The sequence below is a fragment of the Nelumbo nucifera genome, chromosome 1 (genome assembly GCF_055504915.1).
Source record: "Nelumbo nucifera cultivar China Antique chromosome 1, China Antique-T2T, whole genome shotgun sequence".
NCBI classification, from domain to species: domain Eukaryota; kingdom Viridiplantae; phylum Streptophyta; class Magnoliopsida; order Proteales; family Nelumbonaceae; genus Nelumbo; species Nelumbo nucifera.
The window spans coordinates 180,856,751-180,876,190 of record NC_142649.1 but is presented as its reverse complement, the minus strand read 5'-3'; the positions used below and the strand labels follow the sequence as shown (position 1 = coordinate 180,876,190).

At 41.5% G+C, this 19,440-nt stretch overlaps 1 protein-coding gene across 2 annotated transcripts in view; it reads left to right on the top strand.

Moving 5' to 3' along the window:
• The window catches only part of PKP-BETA1 (plastidic pyruvate kinase beta subunit 1), an 84,428-nt gene that overhangs the window by 7,673 nt on the left and 57,315 nt on the right, over positions 1-19,440 (top strand). For both annotated transcript variants that reach the window (XM_010263136.3, XM_088895480.1), the window contains one exon: positions 10,001-10,166. In XM_010263136.3, the coding sequence (XP_010261438.1) occupies positions 10,001-10,166 (166 nt within the window). The remainder of the gene's footprint in view (positions 1-10,000; positions 10,167-19,440) is intronic.

Below are 19,440 nucleotides of genomic sequence, written 5' to 3'. Positions count from 1 at the left end.
GCCAAGGAAGTATCTCAGTTCCCCCAAATCTTTAATCTCAAACTCTGTATGGAGGAAAGATTTGAGATCATGAATTCCTGAAACATCATTACCAGTCACTATAATGTCATCTACATACACAATGAGGTATACTGCCAGAGGTCCACTCCTCTTCACAAAAAAAGTATGATCAAACTGTGTCTGCACATAACCAAAGTTAACAAGTGCTGTTATAAATCTCTCAAACCATGCTCTAGGGGACTGTTTTAGTCCATAAAGTGATTTCTTCAGTCTGCATACATTTCCTTGCATATCAGTTCCATACATCCCTGGAGGAAGAGACATATAAACCTCATCATGTAATTCACCATTCAAAAATGCATTCTTCACATCCAATTGATAAAGGGGCCAGTAAAGTGAGCAACTAAAGATAGAAGAACCCTCACAGATGTCATCTTGGCAACAGGTGCAAAGGTCTCCAGATAATCAATCCCATATGTCTATGTATAGCCTTTTGCAACCAGCCTGGCCTTGTACCTTTCAATGGTGCCATCAGCTCGATATTTGATAGTAAAGACCCACTTGCAACCAACTGGATCCTTCTCTCCAGGCAAATCAACCACTTCCCATGTGTCATTCTTGTGTAGGGCATCAATTTCAGACCTCATAGCATCCCTCCATTCTGGAATATTAAGAGCTTCTGACACAGACCTGGGAATAGGGTTAGAAGCAATAGAAGATAGATATGCAAAGTATGAAGGAGAAAGCAACTTGTAAGAAAGGTGCTTGGAAATGCAGTGAGCAGTGCACTTCCGTTTTCCTTTCCTAACAGCAATGGGAATATCAAGGTCAGGGAAGGATGACTCCAAGGGTGCTGAAACAGTACCTGTTGTCTCATCTGTGACTGGAAGTGTATGAGGCTCATGTGTTGTGGGAGAAACAACCTGTTCATTTCTGGATCTTTGCCTTTGATACACCTTGGGATTGCGGATAGGACGGGGAGGTAAAGGAGGAAGAACACTGGGACAGGGAGAATGGAACGACTTATCCGTCCTTGATTCATTTGAAGGAGAAGCAGACTTGTCAAAAGACTCAACTGGAACAGGAAGAGGAAGGGAAAACACCTGTGGCAAATCCTCCCCCTGTGGACAATGTCCTTCCCGAGAGGAACCATAAAAGGGAGAAAACTCATTAAAGGTGACGTCCATTGAGACATACCGAGTGCCAGTCTTTGGATCAAAACAACAGTAACCCTTCTGTGTGGGGGAATAACCAAGGAAGATACACTTGTGGGCTTTTGGTTCAAATTTATGCCTTTGGACACTTGGAACATGTACATAACAGGTGCAGCCAAAGACACGAAGAGGAATAGGAAAAATGTCATTGCTTGGATGAAGGAGATTGAAGGGAGACTTAAACCCTAAAACCCTGGATGGCATACAGTTTATAATGTAGGTAGCAGTAAGGACGACATCACCCCAAAACCTTGTAGGAACATGTGAGGAAAATAAGATACTTCTTGCAACTTCAACAATATGCCTATTTTTCCTCTCAACAACTCCATTCTATTCTGGGGTCCTAGCACAGGAGCTTTGATGAATAACCCCCATGTTAGAGAGATGGCAGGATAGGTTCTTCTCAAAGTATTCTTTTGCATTGTCAGATCTGAAGATTTTAATCCTGGTATCAAATTGGGTTAGAACAAATTCCTGGAATTGTCTTACAAGTCTTGGAACTTCATCACGGGATTTCATCAGGAATATCCAAGTGAACTGAGAAAAGTCATCAATAAACAAGATAAAATATTTGTAGCCACCCATGGAGGGTAAGTGGTAAGGCCCCCACACATCAGAATGCACAATATTAAAAGGAAAAGAAGATATTTTTTTACTCAAAGGATAATTGTTTCTACAATGTTTTGATAATTCACAAGAATCACAATGAAGACTGGACAAACTAATTCCCTTAAACAGTTCAGGGAATAGATGACTCAAGGCAGAAAAAGACAGATGACCCAAACGACGATGACACAACATAATCCGACTAATAGACTCTGAAGAAACAGACCCAAGAGCAACATTCCCAGGATGATCAGTGCATTGTCCCGGAGTATCAAGCGGGTATATTCCGTTCGCCTCATGGCCACTCCCAATCACCTTCCGAGACTCTAGATCCTGAAAAACACAGTAGGAATGAAAGAATGTTACACAACAGTTGAGTGACTTGGTTAGACTACTTACAGACAACAAATTTGTATTTAGTCTAGGTACATGAAGTGCAGAAGGTAATAACAAGGAATTTGTAGCCTTGATGGTTCCCTTGCCAGAAATAGGGGCAAGTGAACCATCGGCTAAAGTGATTTTATCACGTCTAGGAAGCAAGTCATATGAAACAAACAGGGTAGAGAGGTTGGTCATATGATCAGAAGCACCTGAGTCAATAATTCAAGGGATCTTAAGATTACCTGAAGTGGTTGCATGATTGGCAAAGGCCCTTGTACCTGAATGAGCAAACGTGGAAGGAGCTGAATTTCTTGAAGGGTTGGAAGAAGTCACATCCTCTAGATGACTGATCATCTTTCCAAACTTTTCATATTCTGCTTTCATGGCTGCCAACTGTGCACACGCAGACATATCTTCAGTATAGTACTTATCACTATCTGGCCCAACAACCACATTTGCACTCCCTGTCCCTTTACTATCATGTTTTTTCTGAAACCGAATTGGAACAAGATCAGGATGTAACTTCCAACACTTATCTTTGGTGTGCTTCGGCTTCTTGCAGTACTCACATACCACTTCTTTCTTTCCAGAGCCACTAGCAGTCCCAGCAACCCTTTTGGATTTAATCCCCATATTTGCAAAGTGATCACTAAAAACCAGCCCCTTGAACCTGGACAGCCCTCCTGCTCTCTTCACTGCTCACCAATGCATAAGCTTGTGACAATGTGACACTCTCCTTGGATAGATTATTCTGCTTTGTGATATCATATTCTGGGTTTAGTCCGGTTAAGAACTCAAACACCCTGTTTCTTTCAACCAGTTTCCTGTAGGTCTCTGCATCATTAGTGGTGTCTTAGGTTGCAGCTTCTATCAAGTCTATTTCTTGCCACAAAGACTTCAAGGTTGAGAAGTATACAGATAATGGTTTCTCCCGTTATCTCAGATTCTTCACATCACTTCTCAAACTTGTAGGCTCTAGCCACATTTAGTTTTTGGGAATAGGTTTCAGCAACACTATCCCAAATTTTCTTTGCTGAATTCATCCATAGATAGTGCTGGCTGATCTGTAGCTACATTGAGTTCACAAGCCACCCAATAATAGTGTAGTTCTCTTGGATCCACTTCTCATGAGATGGATCATCTTCTGGGGGAGCCTTGTTGCTCCCGGAGATAAACCCCCACTTTCCTCTACTACATATATAAATCTTTACTGATTGTGACCATGCTAGATAATTAGTTCCATCTAGCTTGACTGTGGTCACAGCCAATAAAGAGTCAACAGGAGCTCTCGGAACCTGTCCGAATTCAGCCACATTCTTGTTTTCAATCTCTAATGAGTCCATCCTTTTAACCACATCAAATAAGATTTCAGCAAACTTCAACCAAAAACAACACCGGATGAGGATGAACAAGGGCTGTATTAAACCAGCCTCAAGCAGCAATACACAAAGCTGAGTCACACCTAAGCTGTGAGAGCCCCAAAAACAGAGGCAGCACCTTGTTGACAGAACGAGACACCAACAAACTTGGTTCGGCCTTCAAGAATAAATCAGAAAACTACCAAACACTGTGCACCCAGTCCAAGCTCCCTTTCTTTAACAAACAATTTATTACTTTCCAAACAGTACCCCACAAGGGAAGAGAGCAGTCCCTACTGTCGAAGAGACCTTTTTACAAACACAGAGTGGGCAGTATAGAAGACCACACTGTCAAAGATGAAAACAGCCCCAAAGAACAGCCCGTACAGGGGCCCAAAAACAATCCAAAAAGGACAATAAACAGCAGTACTGATTTCAGAGGTATTTCGGCTACTTGATAGTCCAGAAAAGAAATGAAAACAACCCAGAAATCTCTGGATTAAATCTGATCAGAGGATAGCTGAATATCTGTACTGTTTCCAAAGGAACTTCGGAGATTAGCAGTGCAGAACAAGAACAAAATAACCCAGAAGTCTGAGCACAACTTACAATATTTAAGCTTCAAATCAGGAACCGAGCTGTTTCCCCTTTTTTTCTCTGATTCTTCCTGGCCACCGAATCACTTCTCCAAGAAATTTGAGTCTTGGGCAACTTCCAATGACCTCCAAGAATCAGGCAACACGAGCTGAAGCTTCCAGCCCTAGAATACTGAAGTTCAGGCCTGCTCTGATACCATGAAGAAAACAGACCTTGAGAGTTCGGCAATGAGGGTGTAGAGAATGAGAGTTTCGAACATTACTCTCTCTCTAACACCCTAACACCATTTTATTAAGATAAACTTTGAATAATTACAAGGAGGCCCTTAGTTGGGCAAGAATTTACACAGAACATAACATAGAAAGGATGGGCCTAGAGTAAGGTCCATTACAGACAAGAACATAAACAGTAAGAAAGAATAAAAGAATAAACAACCTATGGGCCATTCGGTCCATCTTCTCTACACTGTTCGAGCTGGGAAGGACAATGGGGAAGTTTCACCTGAAAACCAGAGAAGGGAGCAGGGCAGCGATTCTTCTTCCAGAGGAGGCGTGTTTGTGGTTGAAAGGTTTTGTGGATGGAACTGTTATTTCTTTACGGGAAGAAGGTTGGAAAAACTCGATGACTTGTGAGAGGAAGAAATTCGAATCAGTGTTAAAGAGGAATGGAAACGGGTGGTTTATAATGGTTACAGAACATTTTGGCATTAACAAAAGGCAAGTTTTGTGTATTTCGGAAGGCCAAAAGAGGAGAGGGTGGGCTTCCTTCGCTTTTAACCTTTAGGCTTTTCTATTGGAGGTCGAAGGGAGAGTGGAAGAAATTCCTGGTAGGAGTTTGAAGGATTGTAATCCGTCCTCTCCCTGTGCTTAGGTGCCCTGCTTTAAGAAAAGCAATGAAGTTGTGGTGGCTAGCTCGACTGAAATTCAGCGAGTTGCTTTTGAAGAAGGGGGAGGGAGCTGGGAGTAGAGGTTGGTTCTATTGGCAGATAGGGCGGTAGAAGATTGGACGAAGGTCTCAGAAGTAGTTGCCGAAAGGTTGGGCTTAGAAGATGTTGTTTTATTGCCCTTTACTGAAAAGAAAGCTCTATTAGATGATGGCGATAAGAAACTGAATCTCGACACATTCAGTGTAGAGGGACGTTTGATACAGATTCAGAGTTGGACTCTAGCAACGAAGTCGTACCAAGAGTTGGCAGCTTCTTCATCAAACTTCTTGGTCTTCCTTTCAACCTTTGGAATGAACAAATCCTAAATAAAATTGTCAAAGCGTTGGGTGGAGATCTGCTGGAGGCTAACTTAAGAAGCCTGTGAGCTTAAGGTTGCAGGGATCTTGCTGGAAAACTTGCCTCGAGCCATCGAAGTTCTCTCAGATGATGCCTGGTATAAGGTCTGGCTAGCCTTAGAAGATGAAGCGTCGCTTTGGGGAAGACGAACAGAGGTTGAAGGAGCAGAAGAGTGTGTACATGTGGTCTTCAGGGGATGGCGGGTAAGCCTGGTGCGTGTGGCAGGGCTAAGGAGGAAGGGGAATAGTCGTAGGGGCGCCCCAATCCTTGAAGCTTTCCTTTTAAGGGTGTTAATTCAATTTTTTTTGAAGGTGGGTTATTTAAAGCCGGTGGCCCGTCCTATGCTGACGTGGATAGAAGGGGTAAGGCTCGGGCGAGCTCTTTTAAAACCTCTCTGTCTGAACCGGCCTTAAGGAAGTCTGAGCCGGCCGGTTCAGCGGGTGAGCCTCTCATTACGGGTAGCCTTTTAGCTTGCCCATGTGACAACTTAAGTCATCACGTGGGGCGGGGTAGGCCTAGGGCGATGATAGATGAAAACTATCATCTATCATCGTCTAGGTCTCGATCTCTCGACTGTGGAGGGGCGCAGGAGGCTAGAACGGCAGAAGGTTTCCATCCTCTGAGCTGGGTTCGACGGCTGGCCGGCGACGAACAAAAACACCACGTTTCTGATCGCCTGAACCCGCGCTATTTGAGACTTAGTACAGAAGAGAAGGAAGAGGCTGACGAAGGATGGATTAGCTGTGGTTTAGATTCTGACTATGATGAAGATCGTTTTGAATAACAGAACATGGATGCTTTCAACCTAGATCATTTGTTCATAGGGGATACGGTGGGGGAGGAAAAGGAGGAGGGGGAGAAGCAGGTGATTGAAACTTCAGTATGCAACAGAGGAGGTCTTAACCCATTCTCGACTGAGCCCCTCCCAGGTTCTAGTGCTTTGCAAGAGGCCGAAAAGAAGGTAGATCGGGTTGTTTCATAGCTGAACAAGGGTACTTCACAAGGAGGTACATACTTGGGTACTAAAAGGGGTCTGGCGAGGGACCCTAGCATTGATTTACACATCAGCCACATGGGTTCACCTTAGGCTATGTTACAAGGCCTGGCCGAATTCACTGCTGAATACAGTGAACCCCCTGAGTCCATCAGTATGGGCTCTTAATGGGCCCAACATTTACACTAAATGGTCCTTGGGTCCAACCACCTTATGAAGGCCTAAGGACTGTGGGCAGATGCAAGATTAGCCCATCAGGTATTACCCTCAATGGTCTTACACTTAACTTCTCAGCCCATAATGATCAAACGCTGCTCTACAAGAGAGGACCTCTCCCTCGGCTGCAAGGTACAGTGTTGCACTCTCTATTCACATGGATCCCGGGAATTAAAACCTTTTTGCAAACATTTTGTGAAACCATAATATATATGTATATCTCTATAAAAATATATTTTGCAAAAACAAATTTCAACAATTTGAAATCAACTGCCAGAAATTTAGGTTTCCATTAGAGAGAGTGTATACCCCGATCATTCACTTTGTCCGACAAAGGGGCTGATCTTGTCACTATGATCACCCACTCAAGTGAATTTTCAGACTGTCCCAACATACCTAGGTTTTGACCCCCTCTAAGGATCTCACTGATTGGCATATCAAAGACAGCCCAATCCGACACCTAGTGCAGTACCATAGTCAAGTTTAGGGGTCAGGTGTAACATTCCAGTTTTGCCCATCTGTTTCCAAGGTCCAGGGCAATACTAGAATTTGGTTCAGTTCAGGGTTTCAAGAAAACCCACACTACATGTACCTCAGGTCTCACCCTGGCAGCTGAGACAAGCCACCTCGACCCACTTGGTGGCACATCGGTGTCAACCTTGGTAGGATAAATCTCCACAGATCTATCCAACGGCTGTGAAGATTCTAAACTAACACGAGTTTCACAAGTGTTCAGTTTAAGGGTATTACACAGAAACACACCAAAATAACATGAATCAATTATGCACTTTATTCATTTACAATAAATGACAATAAGTACACTGTCTAACAAGATGTACTCTTTGTAAAGCCGATGGGGAATCTGGCTACCACCTCATGGTCTCTTGTAAGGTTGCTAAAACTGTTTGGGAGTGGGTTTTCTCCCGCTTTGGGTGTTCTTGGTTTCCTCCGGAGAGTGTCCAAAGGTTGTTCTCTCCTTTTTTCAGACGGTCTAAGAAGCGAGGGAAGACTATGTGGAGGAGTATTAGGGCAGCAGTGTGTTGGTCACTGTGGGAAGAAAGAAATTCACATATTTTTTTTGACAAGGAAAGAACCCTGGAAGAACTGTTAGACCTAATCCTTTTAAGGGCTGCCCACTGGCTGAAATCTTTGGAGTTGTTTTCAGACTTTCCTGTGGATGACTTGCTAAGAAACTAGAAAGAGATTGCTTCCACTGCCAGATGCAAGAGGACTCTTTGTCCCTCTTGGTCCCCTCCCCCCTTGGGTTTCATTAAGTTGAATGTTGATGGCAGCAGTGTAAGGAATCTAGGACCCTCTGGGATTGGAGGACTTTTCAGGAATGAGAAAGGGGTTTTTATTGCTCTATTTTCTGGCCCTATTGGAGAAGGTGACTCTCTTAGGGCTGAGATCCTTGCAGCACTTGAAGGAATTCGAAGAGCAATGGAATTAAGTGTCAGCCGATTGATCCTGGAAGGTGGTGGTTAACTGGTTGAAGAAAGAGGACAGTGGTTTGTGGAACTTTAACAATGAAAAGAAGCAGTTCTTATGGATGTGTAGGGACATTGAGATCCAATACAGCTGGGTGAAGAGGAGTGCCAACTCATTTGCGGATGGGTTGGCCAAGCAAGGGGTGAATAGGGAGTCTGTATTTTGGGCTAGTTTTTAATTTTTTTTCTCTCTGTATTCTCTTTGTATTCTGTATTTGGGGAGCTAAGGTATTTTATCTCCCCTCTTGTATACATACTTCATCTTTTCTCTTAATTTAATGAAGCTGGTGTTATTGATCAAAAAAAAAAAAAAACCATTCCTGTCAATCTTGCCAGATCTGATATGCATATTTACAATTAATAAAGATATGGTGAACAGTTTCCAAGCTGCTATTACAAAAAAATGCAATTTGGGTTTTCCACAACCACCCCTCTTTTTATCAAAATTTCAGCAGTAAGTTATTTGTCCTGCACTGCTACCCAGAACCAAATTTCAGTTTAACGACCCAATAAGTGACATTTATTCTTCCATCAAGCTTTAATTGTTTTTCTTTTTCTCAAAAAAAAGTTGCGAAAACAAAAAGAACATACTACAATCCATGTATAATCTGGTAAAATGCTGCTAATGCACCAGTGCCCAGATTACTCATAAAACAAACACTGAAGCTGAGTTTGATTGCTCCTTTAGGCTGAGTTTGGAAGGAGTACAAATGCAAATATGTAGAGCGCAAAACCTTATATTTTGTACTATTTTGTATGTATTTACACTGTACATATTTGCATTTGTACTCTTTCCAAACTGAGCTTTAGAGGGTAGGAACACAATAGCAGCAATTTTCTTAATTGGGTCAAAGATATGTAAATTTCATTCCAGTTCCCTGTATCATCAAAGGAAAAGTTACATTTTAATTGTTTTTAACCAATCTATGGATCTCTAAATCTTCATATGAAGTCATTGAATTTCTCTCTTCCCAGATGCTCCAAATTGTAGCCCCTCAATGGGGTGAGAACCTTCTCAAGCACTTCCTTCAATCTGATGAAGGTCTCTAGTCACAGATCTGTAGGTACTGCCTACCAGATTTGTAGGATAGTAGTTGCTAGTGTTCAAAACTCCTTTTCTTTTAGTACAACAACTAAAGTGGTTTTCATGCTTTTTTTTTCTGATAATTTATCTCTAAAGAAGTTAGAGTAATTGTGCGGTTTCTACTTTACTGTTGTTACCGAAGCAGTAAAGGGTCATGGGTTATGATTAGCCTGTTGGGTTGTGACTGCTAAAAGAGACTGGCACTATGTTGAGAAAATCTAGTATACATTCTACCAATGGAAATACTGTACATTCCGTACTCTCTAATCCTCTAAAGGAACTTGGTAAATAGGATGATTGACACAATTTTATTTTCTTTTTTACATATTACAATTTACACCCTTTAGGGTGTGACCTGTTAATTTTGTTCCATATGTCTTATGCGTGCGATGGACATGGTTTTTCAAGGTGATTGTTCTGGTTTGCCTGATGCTACATTAAATCTCCTTTTACTGATGGATAAATTGGGAATTATAACCCTATCGATGCTTTAGATTTCCCTCAAACTACAGTTTTCATCAAGCATATTTTAGGTTTTCCTTTTAGGGATTTGCACTTTGTTTTGCAGAATCCTTGAAACTCAATGAATATCTTCCTGTTCTTTATGTAATACATGATTGTAACATGTTTGTTAACTTGTCTTCTGTTGAGTATGTAAGCGTGCATGGATAAGTTGTCAACAAGGATATAAATTGGTTGTTATATTCTGTCTTAATATTTTCCTTTCTATTTCCTAACTTTTCTTTCTTTCTTTTTTTTTTTAAAATTTTTTGGTCACCAGGGCCCTGAGGTTAGAAGTGGTGATTTACCACAGCCAATCACATTAACAAGTGGCCAGGAATTCACTTTCACGATTAAAAGAGGCGTTGGCACAGAGACATGTGTCAGTGTAAACTATGATGATTTTGTTAATGATGTAGAAGTGGGTGATATGCTTCTTGTTGATGGTATGCTGCATTTTTTTGACGATGCTAATGTTGGTTGTTTTTAACTGCAACATTCTAACAAAAAGATGTTTAAATCAATTATATCAACATTGTTCAATTATAACAATTTAAGGGTATCAATTGATTAGAAATGTTTTAGGGTGGGCCTTGGCACAACGGTTGGGTTGCTCCATTGTGACCTAGGTGGCCAGGGTTCAAATCTTGGAAACAGCCTCTTTGTATGTGCAGGGATGCTTGCATACATCTCTCCCTCCGTAGAACCCTGCATTGGCTGGAGCCTTGTGCATTGGGCTGCCATTTGATTGATTAGAAATGTTTAGAAACTAATCATCACTGTTAATCTCCTGGGTCTTAGTAGTTTTTTTCTATCCTAGCCCATCCTGACTTATCCTTGGTTTCTGTTTCTTGAGGTGCTATTGAACAATATTCTTGTTGTGATTTTTTGCTCTCTCAAATGCATACACCTACACATACACCTCCCACAAAAAAAAGACAAAGAAGTTATTATTTAAAAGAAAACCTATTTGCTTTTCAAAGATACTACCAAAATGTTCCCAAAAGGGTCGGCACAAAGTTCTTGACTATGCTTTCGCCTCCTGTAATTTGAGTGACCAGACACTGGTTACCTTGTTTTAATCATTAGAGGGATTTACATTGTTCACATGTACACGCACAAAATCTGTATGTATGCATCTATAATATGCATGCACATATATAAACACACATTGCATACTCAAAATGAATGCAAGGTAACAGAGTTAACTGTGAAAACATATTCATAAACATTTTGACCATGTCTCCCACTCAAGAATCCAGATGAAATATAAATTAGCAACAATTTTGAATTTAGAGAAGAAGAAATAAAAGAACGAGAAGAAACAAGAGGACGTTCAGGAGAAAGAGGAAGAGAGCTTGATTTTATTTCTCTCCAGTCCCTTAATCATATTTTATTAGAATTGATTATAATGTAATGTACACTCACAAAGGTGCCCCTAGTAGGGTGGCTGAATTGATAACAATAAAAACAAAGAAAATAGGCCCACAACTAAGGCCCATTAGCTAATAAATAAGAACTAATAGACCCAATAAGCAAGAAGACACTAAGGCCCATTTGGCCCATCATCTCTATACTCCCTCTCAAGTTGAGCATAGATGTCATTCATGCCTGGCTTGCTTACATAGTGGTGCAATTGTGCCTTAGGAACAGCCTTGGTCATAACGTCTACTAACTACTCCTCTGAAGCAATGAAAGGGAGACAAGCCTCCCCTCTAGCTACTCTTTCTTGTATGAAATGTCTATCTACCTTAATATGCTTTGTTTTGTCATGTTGAATTGGGTTATGACTTGTGAGCAATGTTGATGGCGACCTGATTATCATAGTATAGCATGGGGGGTTTTATCATAAGTAATGCCCATTTCCTCTAGGAGAAACTTAAGCCACAACTCTGAAACCCAATGAGCCATGGACCTGTACTTTGTCTCAGCTGAGGATCTATCTAATACATGCTGCTTTTTACTTCTCTAAGAAACAACATTCTTAGCAACTAGAGCATAGTACCTTGATGTGGATCTCTTGTCATCAATACTACTTGCCTAGTCAACATCTATATAAGCTTATAATTTCATGTGTCCATGTTTGGCAAAGAGAATACCCTTCCCAGGTGTGTCTTTCAAATAACATAAAACCCTCTCCGCAACAACCATATGTGTGTCTTTGGGGACATGCATAAATTGATTGATTACACTTGCCACATATGAGATATTAGGCCATGTCATACAAAGGTATAGAAGCTTTCTCAAAAGTCTGAAATGCTCCCTTGTCAGTCCATTAGTAGCTTAGAGCTTATGATTCCTGTTGAAATAATTTAGTTATTTGTGTTAGGGTCTGTTTGGCTAGTTAAAGCGTTTTTTATTTCTGTTATTGTACTCACTTACAGCAGGGCACAAGGGTCTTTTCCCTTCTTATTTCTTCCGCCCTATATAATATAATAAAAGCTGGCGCCGCTAGCACGGTTCTATTGCTCCAAACTTTTTCTTCTTCCTTTCTTCCTTCTCCTTTCTCTCTTCTTTCCTTCTCTTATCTACTTCCTCATATTTCAATCGGATTTATTGTCAAGATGGTATCGGAGCAAGGCTGTTGAATCTGAGCAACCAAGTTTTTTCTCTTCAAGTTGCTGAATTTGGGCGGAACAGAGGACTGAATCTGGGCTGATCAAATCAGATCCGCAACTGGTACAACCCTAAAGTTTTCTTTCTACTTTTATTTCTTTCCTTGGTTGTGTACCAAATGGAGAGCAAATGAATCCAAACCACTGAATGTCGGCAGACTTTTGTGAGGGTTATATCTTTTATTTGTTGGATCGTGTGATCCTGTACCTATGAAAAGGTGACTGTAGGTCGTAGATGACTTGTTTTCTCTGCTCGTTAGTCTGATTTCATGTGTGTTAGGATTTCTCTTATTGATTAATGTTGTGGTGGAACTTATACGTAATTGATTAATGCTGTGGTGAAAATCAGTCTCGTCATAGTTCTTCTTTGGAAGTTGGTACTGTTTGTTTTTGTGCTCAGATTAAGTCCAAAACTGAATTGTTGTGTGTGGAGCTTGTTGATATAAGGAGGGATCCTAAGTTGAGAGTTTAGATAAAAAAAACTTGTGCTTACCATGTCGTCTGAGAATTCTGCTACTTCAGAGATTCCAGGGAGCCACAATGGAGTGACTGGGGGAATGGATATGAGTTTCCCCATGGCTGTTATTCCCTTTGATGGTCTGAACTACCTTGAGTGGTCTAGGGAATAAAACTCTACATCACTGGTAGGGGGAAAATATGATACACCAATGGGAGAGTGAAGGAACCGAAGTACGAAAGTGCTGAATATGATAGGTGGAACCAAGAGAACAGTATGGTGATGTCATGGCTCTTGGTTTCCATGCTGCCACAGGTAAGGAAGACTTTTATGTGGGCTGAAACTGCTTGTGAGATATGGGAACAAACAAACTCCACCTATTCAGAGCAGAGACACTATGCCAAGATATATCAACTGCAAGCTGAATCCTCTACTTGCAAGAAGGGGGAGAGGAGTCTCTCGATGTACTATTCTGATTTGACATCGATATGGAAAGAACTTGATCACTACCAGAATGTGAATTGGAAGTGTGATAAAGATGCAAAGGCGTATAAGTCACTTGTATCTCAGCAACAGGTCTTTGCCTTCCTCCTAGGGCTGAATCCTTCATATGAGTCCATCAGGGTGCAGATCTTGGGTAGTAAAGACTTGCCATCAGTTCAGGAGGTGTATGCCTTAGTGCAGTCAGAAGAGAGTAGAAGAAGTGTGATGAATTGTGTAGAGGGGGAGTCAGTTACCTTAGCCGTTCGGGGAAATTCAGATACAAATGTCGGAGGTGCTTTTAAGAATGGTGACTCTCAGAAAAGAACAAATGATAAGAGTAAACTTTGGTGCACTCACTGCCAGAAGACACGACACACGAGAGATACATGTTGGGATCTCCATGGAAAACCTAAATGGGCACAGGATTTGGGTAAGAAGTCAACACCTGATCAGGGTAAGAAACCAAGCTAGTAGAATTAGAAAAAGTATAACTCAGCTAATATGGCGTCGACAGAGACTAGTCCATTGGTAACTTAGGAGAGGCATCCCAGTTCTGACCCTAAGGAAGAAATTATCAACTCCTTTCGTGACCATTTGGAATTGTATGGTAGGACTCTTCGCTAGATGGATTCTGGTCCTACTCCCTCTACCTCTTTTGTGTCTACATCAGGTAACGCTGCCACTGCCTTCCATGTGTTATTTCATACCACTTATTCTCCTTGGGTTATTGACTCTGGAGCCTCAAACCACATGACCGGTAAGTCAAATTTATTTAAGACATATAACCTTCTCTCGGGGAGAGATAAGGTGAGACTAGCTGATGGTTCTTTCTCTACCATAGCTAGCCAAGGTACCATACCTCTCCCACTCGGCCTTAGCCTTTATAATGTACTGCATGTTCCGAAATTACCTATAAATTTGATGTCCATTAGTAGTATAACTCACTCCTTGAACTGTTCAGTCACTTTTTTTCCGTCTTCATGTGTGTTTCAGGATTTGGCCTCGGGGAAGACGATTGGTAGAGGAGGCATGGTGGATGGTCTCTACGTGTTGGGGAATAAAGCTGGTCTTGTGGCTACAGAGTCCATGAGTTTGTCAAATGAGAGTCAAGCCTATTTATGGCATAGTCGTGTAGGTTATTTTTCTTTTGAGTCATTAAAAGTTATGTTCCCAAAGTCCTTGTCAGTGAGTCAGTTATAGTGTCAGACATGTCAATTGAGTAAACATTGTAGAAGTTCTTTACCTTTGAGAAATAAATGATCTGAATTTCCATTTCATATTGTTTATTCTGATGTTTGGGGCCCTGTTACTCTACCCACTGAGGCTGGATATTAGTAATTCATTACCTTGATTGATGATTACTCTAGATACACTTGGGTTTACCCTATGCGATCTCGAGATGAAGTGCCAAAAATTGTGAAAGACTTTCAACGCATGGTGTTCACTCAGTTCCAAACTGAATTTGTTGACAGATGTTGTTGTACACATGTTTAGTACCGCAAGGGTACTTTTGTAATTTCTTCATTTTTTATGTTGTACGACCATCCTAGTATAAATAATAATATATTGCACATGCCTGCAGTATTCTTTAGGGCTCTAAGTCCTCTCGCCTCTCCTCTCTTTCTCTTCTCCTGTTCAACATGGTATCAGAGTAAGTCGTCTAGGCCTGAAGGGTGATGTCGTGCAAATCTGATTTGTTCATCTTCCAAAGTCGAGCAGTCAGTCTCTTTATCTCCCAGCTGTATCCATCTGTTGTTCGACCTTAAGCGAGTAGAAGCCTGCCTGACTTTTCATCTTCCAGCATAGAAAAAAGTTCTGGTTTATAGAGAGTTTTCTATCTGATGTTCAAAGAAGTCTGCCTGACTTTTCATCTTCCATCGTAGAGAAAGTTCTGGTTTATAGAGAGGCTATCATCTGATGTTCAAGAAGGTATTATATACTGTTCATCTGCTGTTCGGGTGCCCTGGTATTCGACTGAAGTTTTTTTTTGTGTTACTTTGCACCCATTGATGGACTGTTGATGCCCTAGTATTCAACTGAAGTGTTCCTTTTTGTGTTACTGCTGTTCGGCTACCCTGTTGATGGACTGAAGTAGCTCTTTCTTTTACTTTGCTCTCATTGACTGTTCGGCTGCCCTGAAGTTGGCACTGTTCCAGGTTTGCCGATTAGGTGTGTGGTGAACTTCACCTTGCTCCTTCCATTCTGTTGTGGGGTTGTATGATCTCTGTAAATCCGTAGGTCATACAGACCTGTTTATGTGCTGCAATTGCAGTGTTTGTCTTTTCGGATCCCTGTAAAACTGTAGGTCATACAGACCTGTTTATGTGCTGCAACAGCAGTGTTTGTTCTTGGATCCCTGTGAAACCGTAGGTCATAAGGACCTGTTTGTGTGCTGCAATAGCAATCTTTTTAGTGGACTGAAGGTCAAGAAGTGCCTGGTGCCTTCTGTAACAACTCTATGAGGCAATGCTCCTTCTTTGGGTGCTGTTTTTTAAACCTGAAATCATGAGTGGTGAAGATTAAGCCACATCTGGAGTTTCTTCAATGCAGAATGGAATGAGTGGGGGTGGTGACCTATCCTTTCCTATGGCTGTTGTCCCTCTTGATGGTTTAAAGTACCTAGAGTGGTCAAGAGGGATCAAGTTATACATCACTGCAAGGGGGAAGATAGGCTATATTAATGGGAATATTAAAGAACCACACTCTGGGAGTGTTGAATATGATAGATGGAATCAGGAGAACAATATGGTTATGTCTCGGCTCTTAGTCTCCATGCAACCTCAAATAAGGAAGAATTTCATGTGGGCTGAAACTGCAAATGAGATCTGGGAACAAGCAAAATCTACATATTCAGAACTGCGACACTATGCCAAGATCTATCAACTGCAGGCAGAATCGTTTACTTGTAGACAGGGGGAGAGGTGTTTATCAGTATATTACTCTGACTTGACTTCTGTCTGGAAAGTGTTGGACCATTACCAGAATGTGGATTGGAAGTGTGACGAGGATGCAAAACTGTACAAGAAACTTGTCTCCTAGCAAAGAGTGTTTGCCTTCTTACATGGTATGAATCCTATGTATGAATCCATCAGAGTCCAGATTCTCAGTTCTAAGGATCTTCCATCAGTTCAGGAAGTTTATGCTCTTGTACAATCTGAAGAAAGCAGAAGGAATTTGATGAACAATCCTAGTGCGGATGCAGTTGTGTTGGCAGCAAAAGGGGGTGTCTCTACTAGTGTGGGATCTTCTTCCACGAAAGGAGATCTCTAGAAAAAAACAGAAGATAAGGACAAATTGTGGTGCACTCATTGCCAGAAGCCCCGACACACCAGAGATACCTGTTGGGATCTTCATGGGAAACCAAAATGGGCTCAAGATCTGAATAAGAAGCAAGGTTCAGATGTGAATAAAAGGTCCGGACAGCAAGGTACAAAGAAATACAACATGGCCAACATGGCCAACCCTCCATCCCTACTGTGACTCAGACACATCTCTTTGGATCTGACCCAAGGGAGGATATTATGAATTCCTTCTGTGACCATTTAGAGCTCTATGGTAGATCAATTCGTCAGATGGATGCTCCTCCCTCAACCTCATTTGCATCTACGTCAGGTAACTTTGCCACAGCTTTCCATGTTGCTTCTCACACCCTTGACTCTCCATGGATCATTGATTCTGGAGCGTCAAAACACGACTGTTACGTCCTCTTACTTTCAAACCTATCATCTTTTTTCTGGAAGAGACAAGGTGAGACTATTTGATGGATCATACACTTCCATAGCTGGTCAAGCAACCATCTCTCTTCCCCTTGGCCTTACCCTCTCTGATGTCCTACATGTTCCAAAATTTCCCATTAATTTGTTCTCTGTTAGTAGTGTTACTAATTCCTTAAATTGCTCAGTGACCTTTTTCCCTTCTCATTGTGTGATTCAGGATTTGGCCTCGGGGAGGACGATTGGTAGGGGACGTATGGTTGATGGACTTTACATGCTGGAGAATAAGGCTGGACTTTACATGAGTCAGTCCTGTAAGAGTCAAGTTTATTTATGGCATTGTCGCCTTAGTCATTTGTCTTTTGAGTCTTTAAAAGTTGTGTTTCTCGAACTGTTTAAGTCAATGTCCGTTTCAGATTTCTCTTGTCAAACGTGTTAGTTAAGTAAACATTGTAGAACTCATTTTCTTCAAAAAAATAGTAAATCTGAATTTCCTTTTCACATCATTCATTATGATGTATGGGGCCCTGTGACTTTACCATCTGAGAGTGGTTACAAGTATTTTATTACCCTCATTGATGATTATTCTAGAAATACTTGGGTAAATCCTATGCGAACCAGGGAGGCAATACCAAAATTTATCCAAGATTTTCAGTGGATGGTCTTCACTCAATTTCAGACTAAAATCCAATTTTTTTAGTCAAACAATGCGAAAGAGTTTTTTCATAGTGATCTCATAGAGTTCTTTGCTTCGCGTGGTTCACTTCACCGTAGCTCTTGTGCCCGAACACCACAACAAAATGGTGTGGCTGAACGAAAGAACCAACATCTCCTTGAAGTGGCTCGGGGTTTACTACTCCATATGAATGTCCCCAAACGTTTTTGGCTTGAGGCTGTTCTTTGTTCTACTTACCTCATTAACCGTATGCCCTCTCGTTGGTTAGAGTACAAAGCCCCACATCAGCTTCTCTTTCCTAAGGCCCCCCTTCTTCCCATTCCTCCTCGTGTATTTGGTTGTCGGTGCTTTGTCCAAAATCTGTCTCCCACCCGTGGGAAATTGGATTCTCGTGCTATTCCTTGGTTACTCCTTCACTCAAAAGGTATACCGTTGTTTTGATCCTGTTTCTCGGAAATTCTGTCTCCATGAATGTTTCTTTCTTTGAGGATGAGCCATTCTTTCCTGTTTCTCCTCGGGGGGAGTGTAGGCATGAGGAGAAACTGATTCAGCTCCCTTCTCTTCTTGATCCTCCGCCTTTTCGTGTCTTCTTTCGTCGTCGCAAAGGCCAACCAAATTCAAGAGCTGTGGAGAATCTAGAAGCCGTACTTCCAGTGCCATCAAACTCCTCGGGGGAGGATCATACCCACTCAGGTAACTTGGATCCCAATGATGTCCCTGATTATGCACCACTAAACATCCCATTTCCAACTTTGTTTCCTATGAGAACATTTCACCCTCATTTCGTGCTTTCCTTACCTCTATTGACAGATGCCATGAAGGAAGAAATAAATGCCCTTCATAAAAATGGCATATGGTATCTTGTAGATCTTCCTAAGGGAAAGGATCCAGTTGGATGTAAATGGGTGTTCACTATGAAGCATAGGGCTAATGGAACGGTGGAGAGGTATAAAGCTCGCTTAGTGGCAAAGCGGTTTACTCAAGTGTACGGAGTTGATTATGCAGAAACTTTTGCCCCTTGCTGCTATTCTCTCTTGCTGCTAATCTGGATTGGGATCTACATCAGCTTTACATCAAGAATGCATTCTTGAATGGTGATCTTGAAGAGGAAGTTTACATGATTCAACCTCCTAGTTTCCTAGCTCAAGGCAATGAACAGAAAGTGTGCAAGTTGAAGAAGTCTTTATACGGGCTGAAACAATCACCAAGAGCTTGGTTCAGCCGATTCCATTTTGCGGTTCAGCAAAAATGATACAAGCAATGTCAATCAGATCACACACTGTTTGTGAAAAGAGGAGAAGGTAAAATGGCTGTTTTAATAGTATACTTGGATGACATAATTGTTACTGGTGACTGGAAGGATGAAATCCAGAGGTTGAAGGGTTTCCTTGCCACTCAGTTTGAAGTGAAGGATCTAGGACCTCCCAGATACTTCCTTGGAATTGAAGTTGCCCGATCAAAAAGGGGTATCTTCATTTCCCAAAGGAAATATGTCCTAGATTTACTTCAGGACACTGGAAAGATGGGAGTGAAGCCAGTTGACTCTCCCATTGACCCGAGCCATAAATTAGGTGATAGCCAAGGTGAACCTCTCAAGGATGTGAAACAGTTTCAGAGGCTTGTAGGGAGATTGTTATATCTTTCTATGACTCACCTAGACATTGCTTATGCTGTTGGTGTCCTCAGTCAGTTGATGTGTGCACCTAGGTCCACTCATCTTGAAGTGGCAGAAAGAATCCTCCGATATCTAAAAAAGTTTCCTGGTGCTGGCTTGTT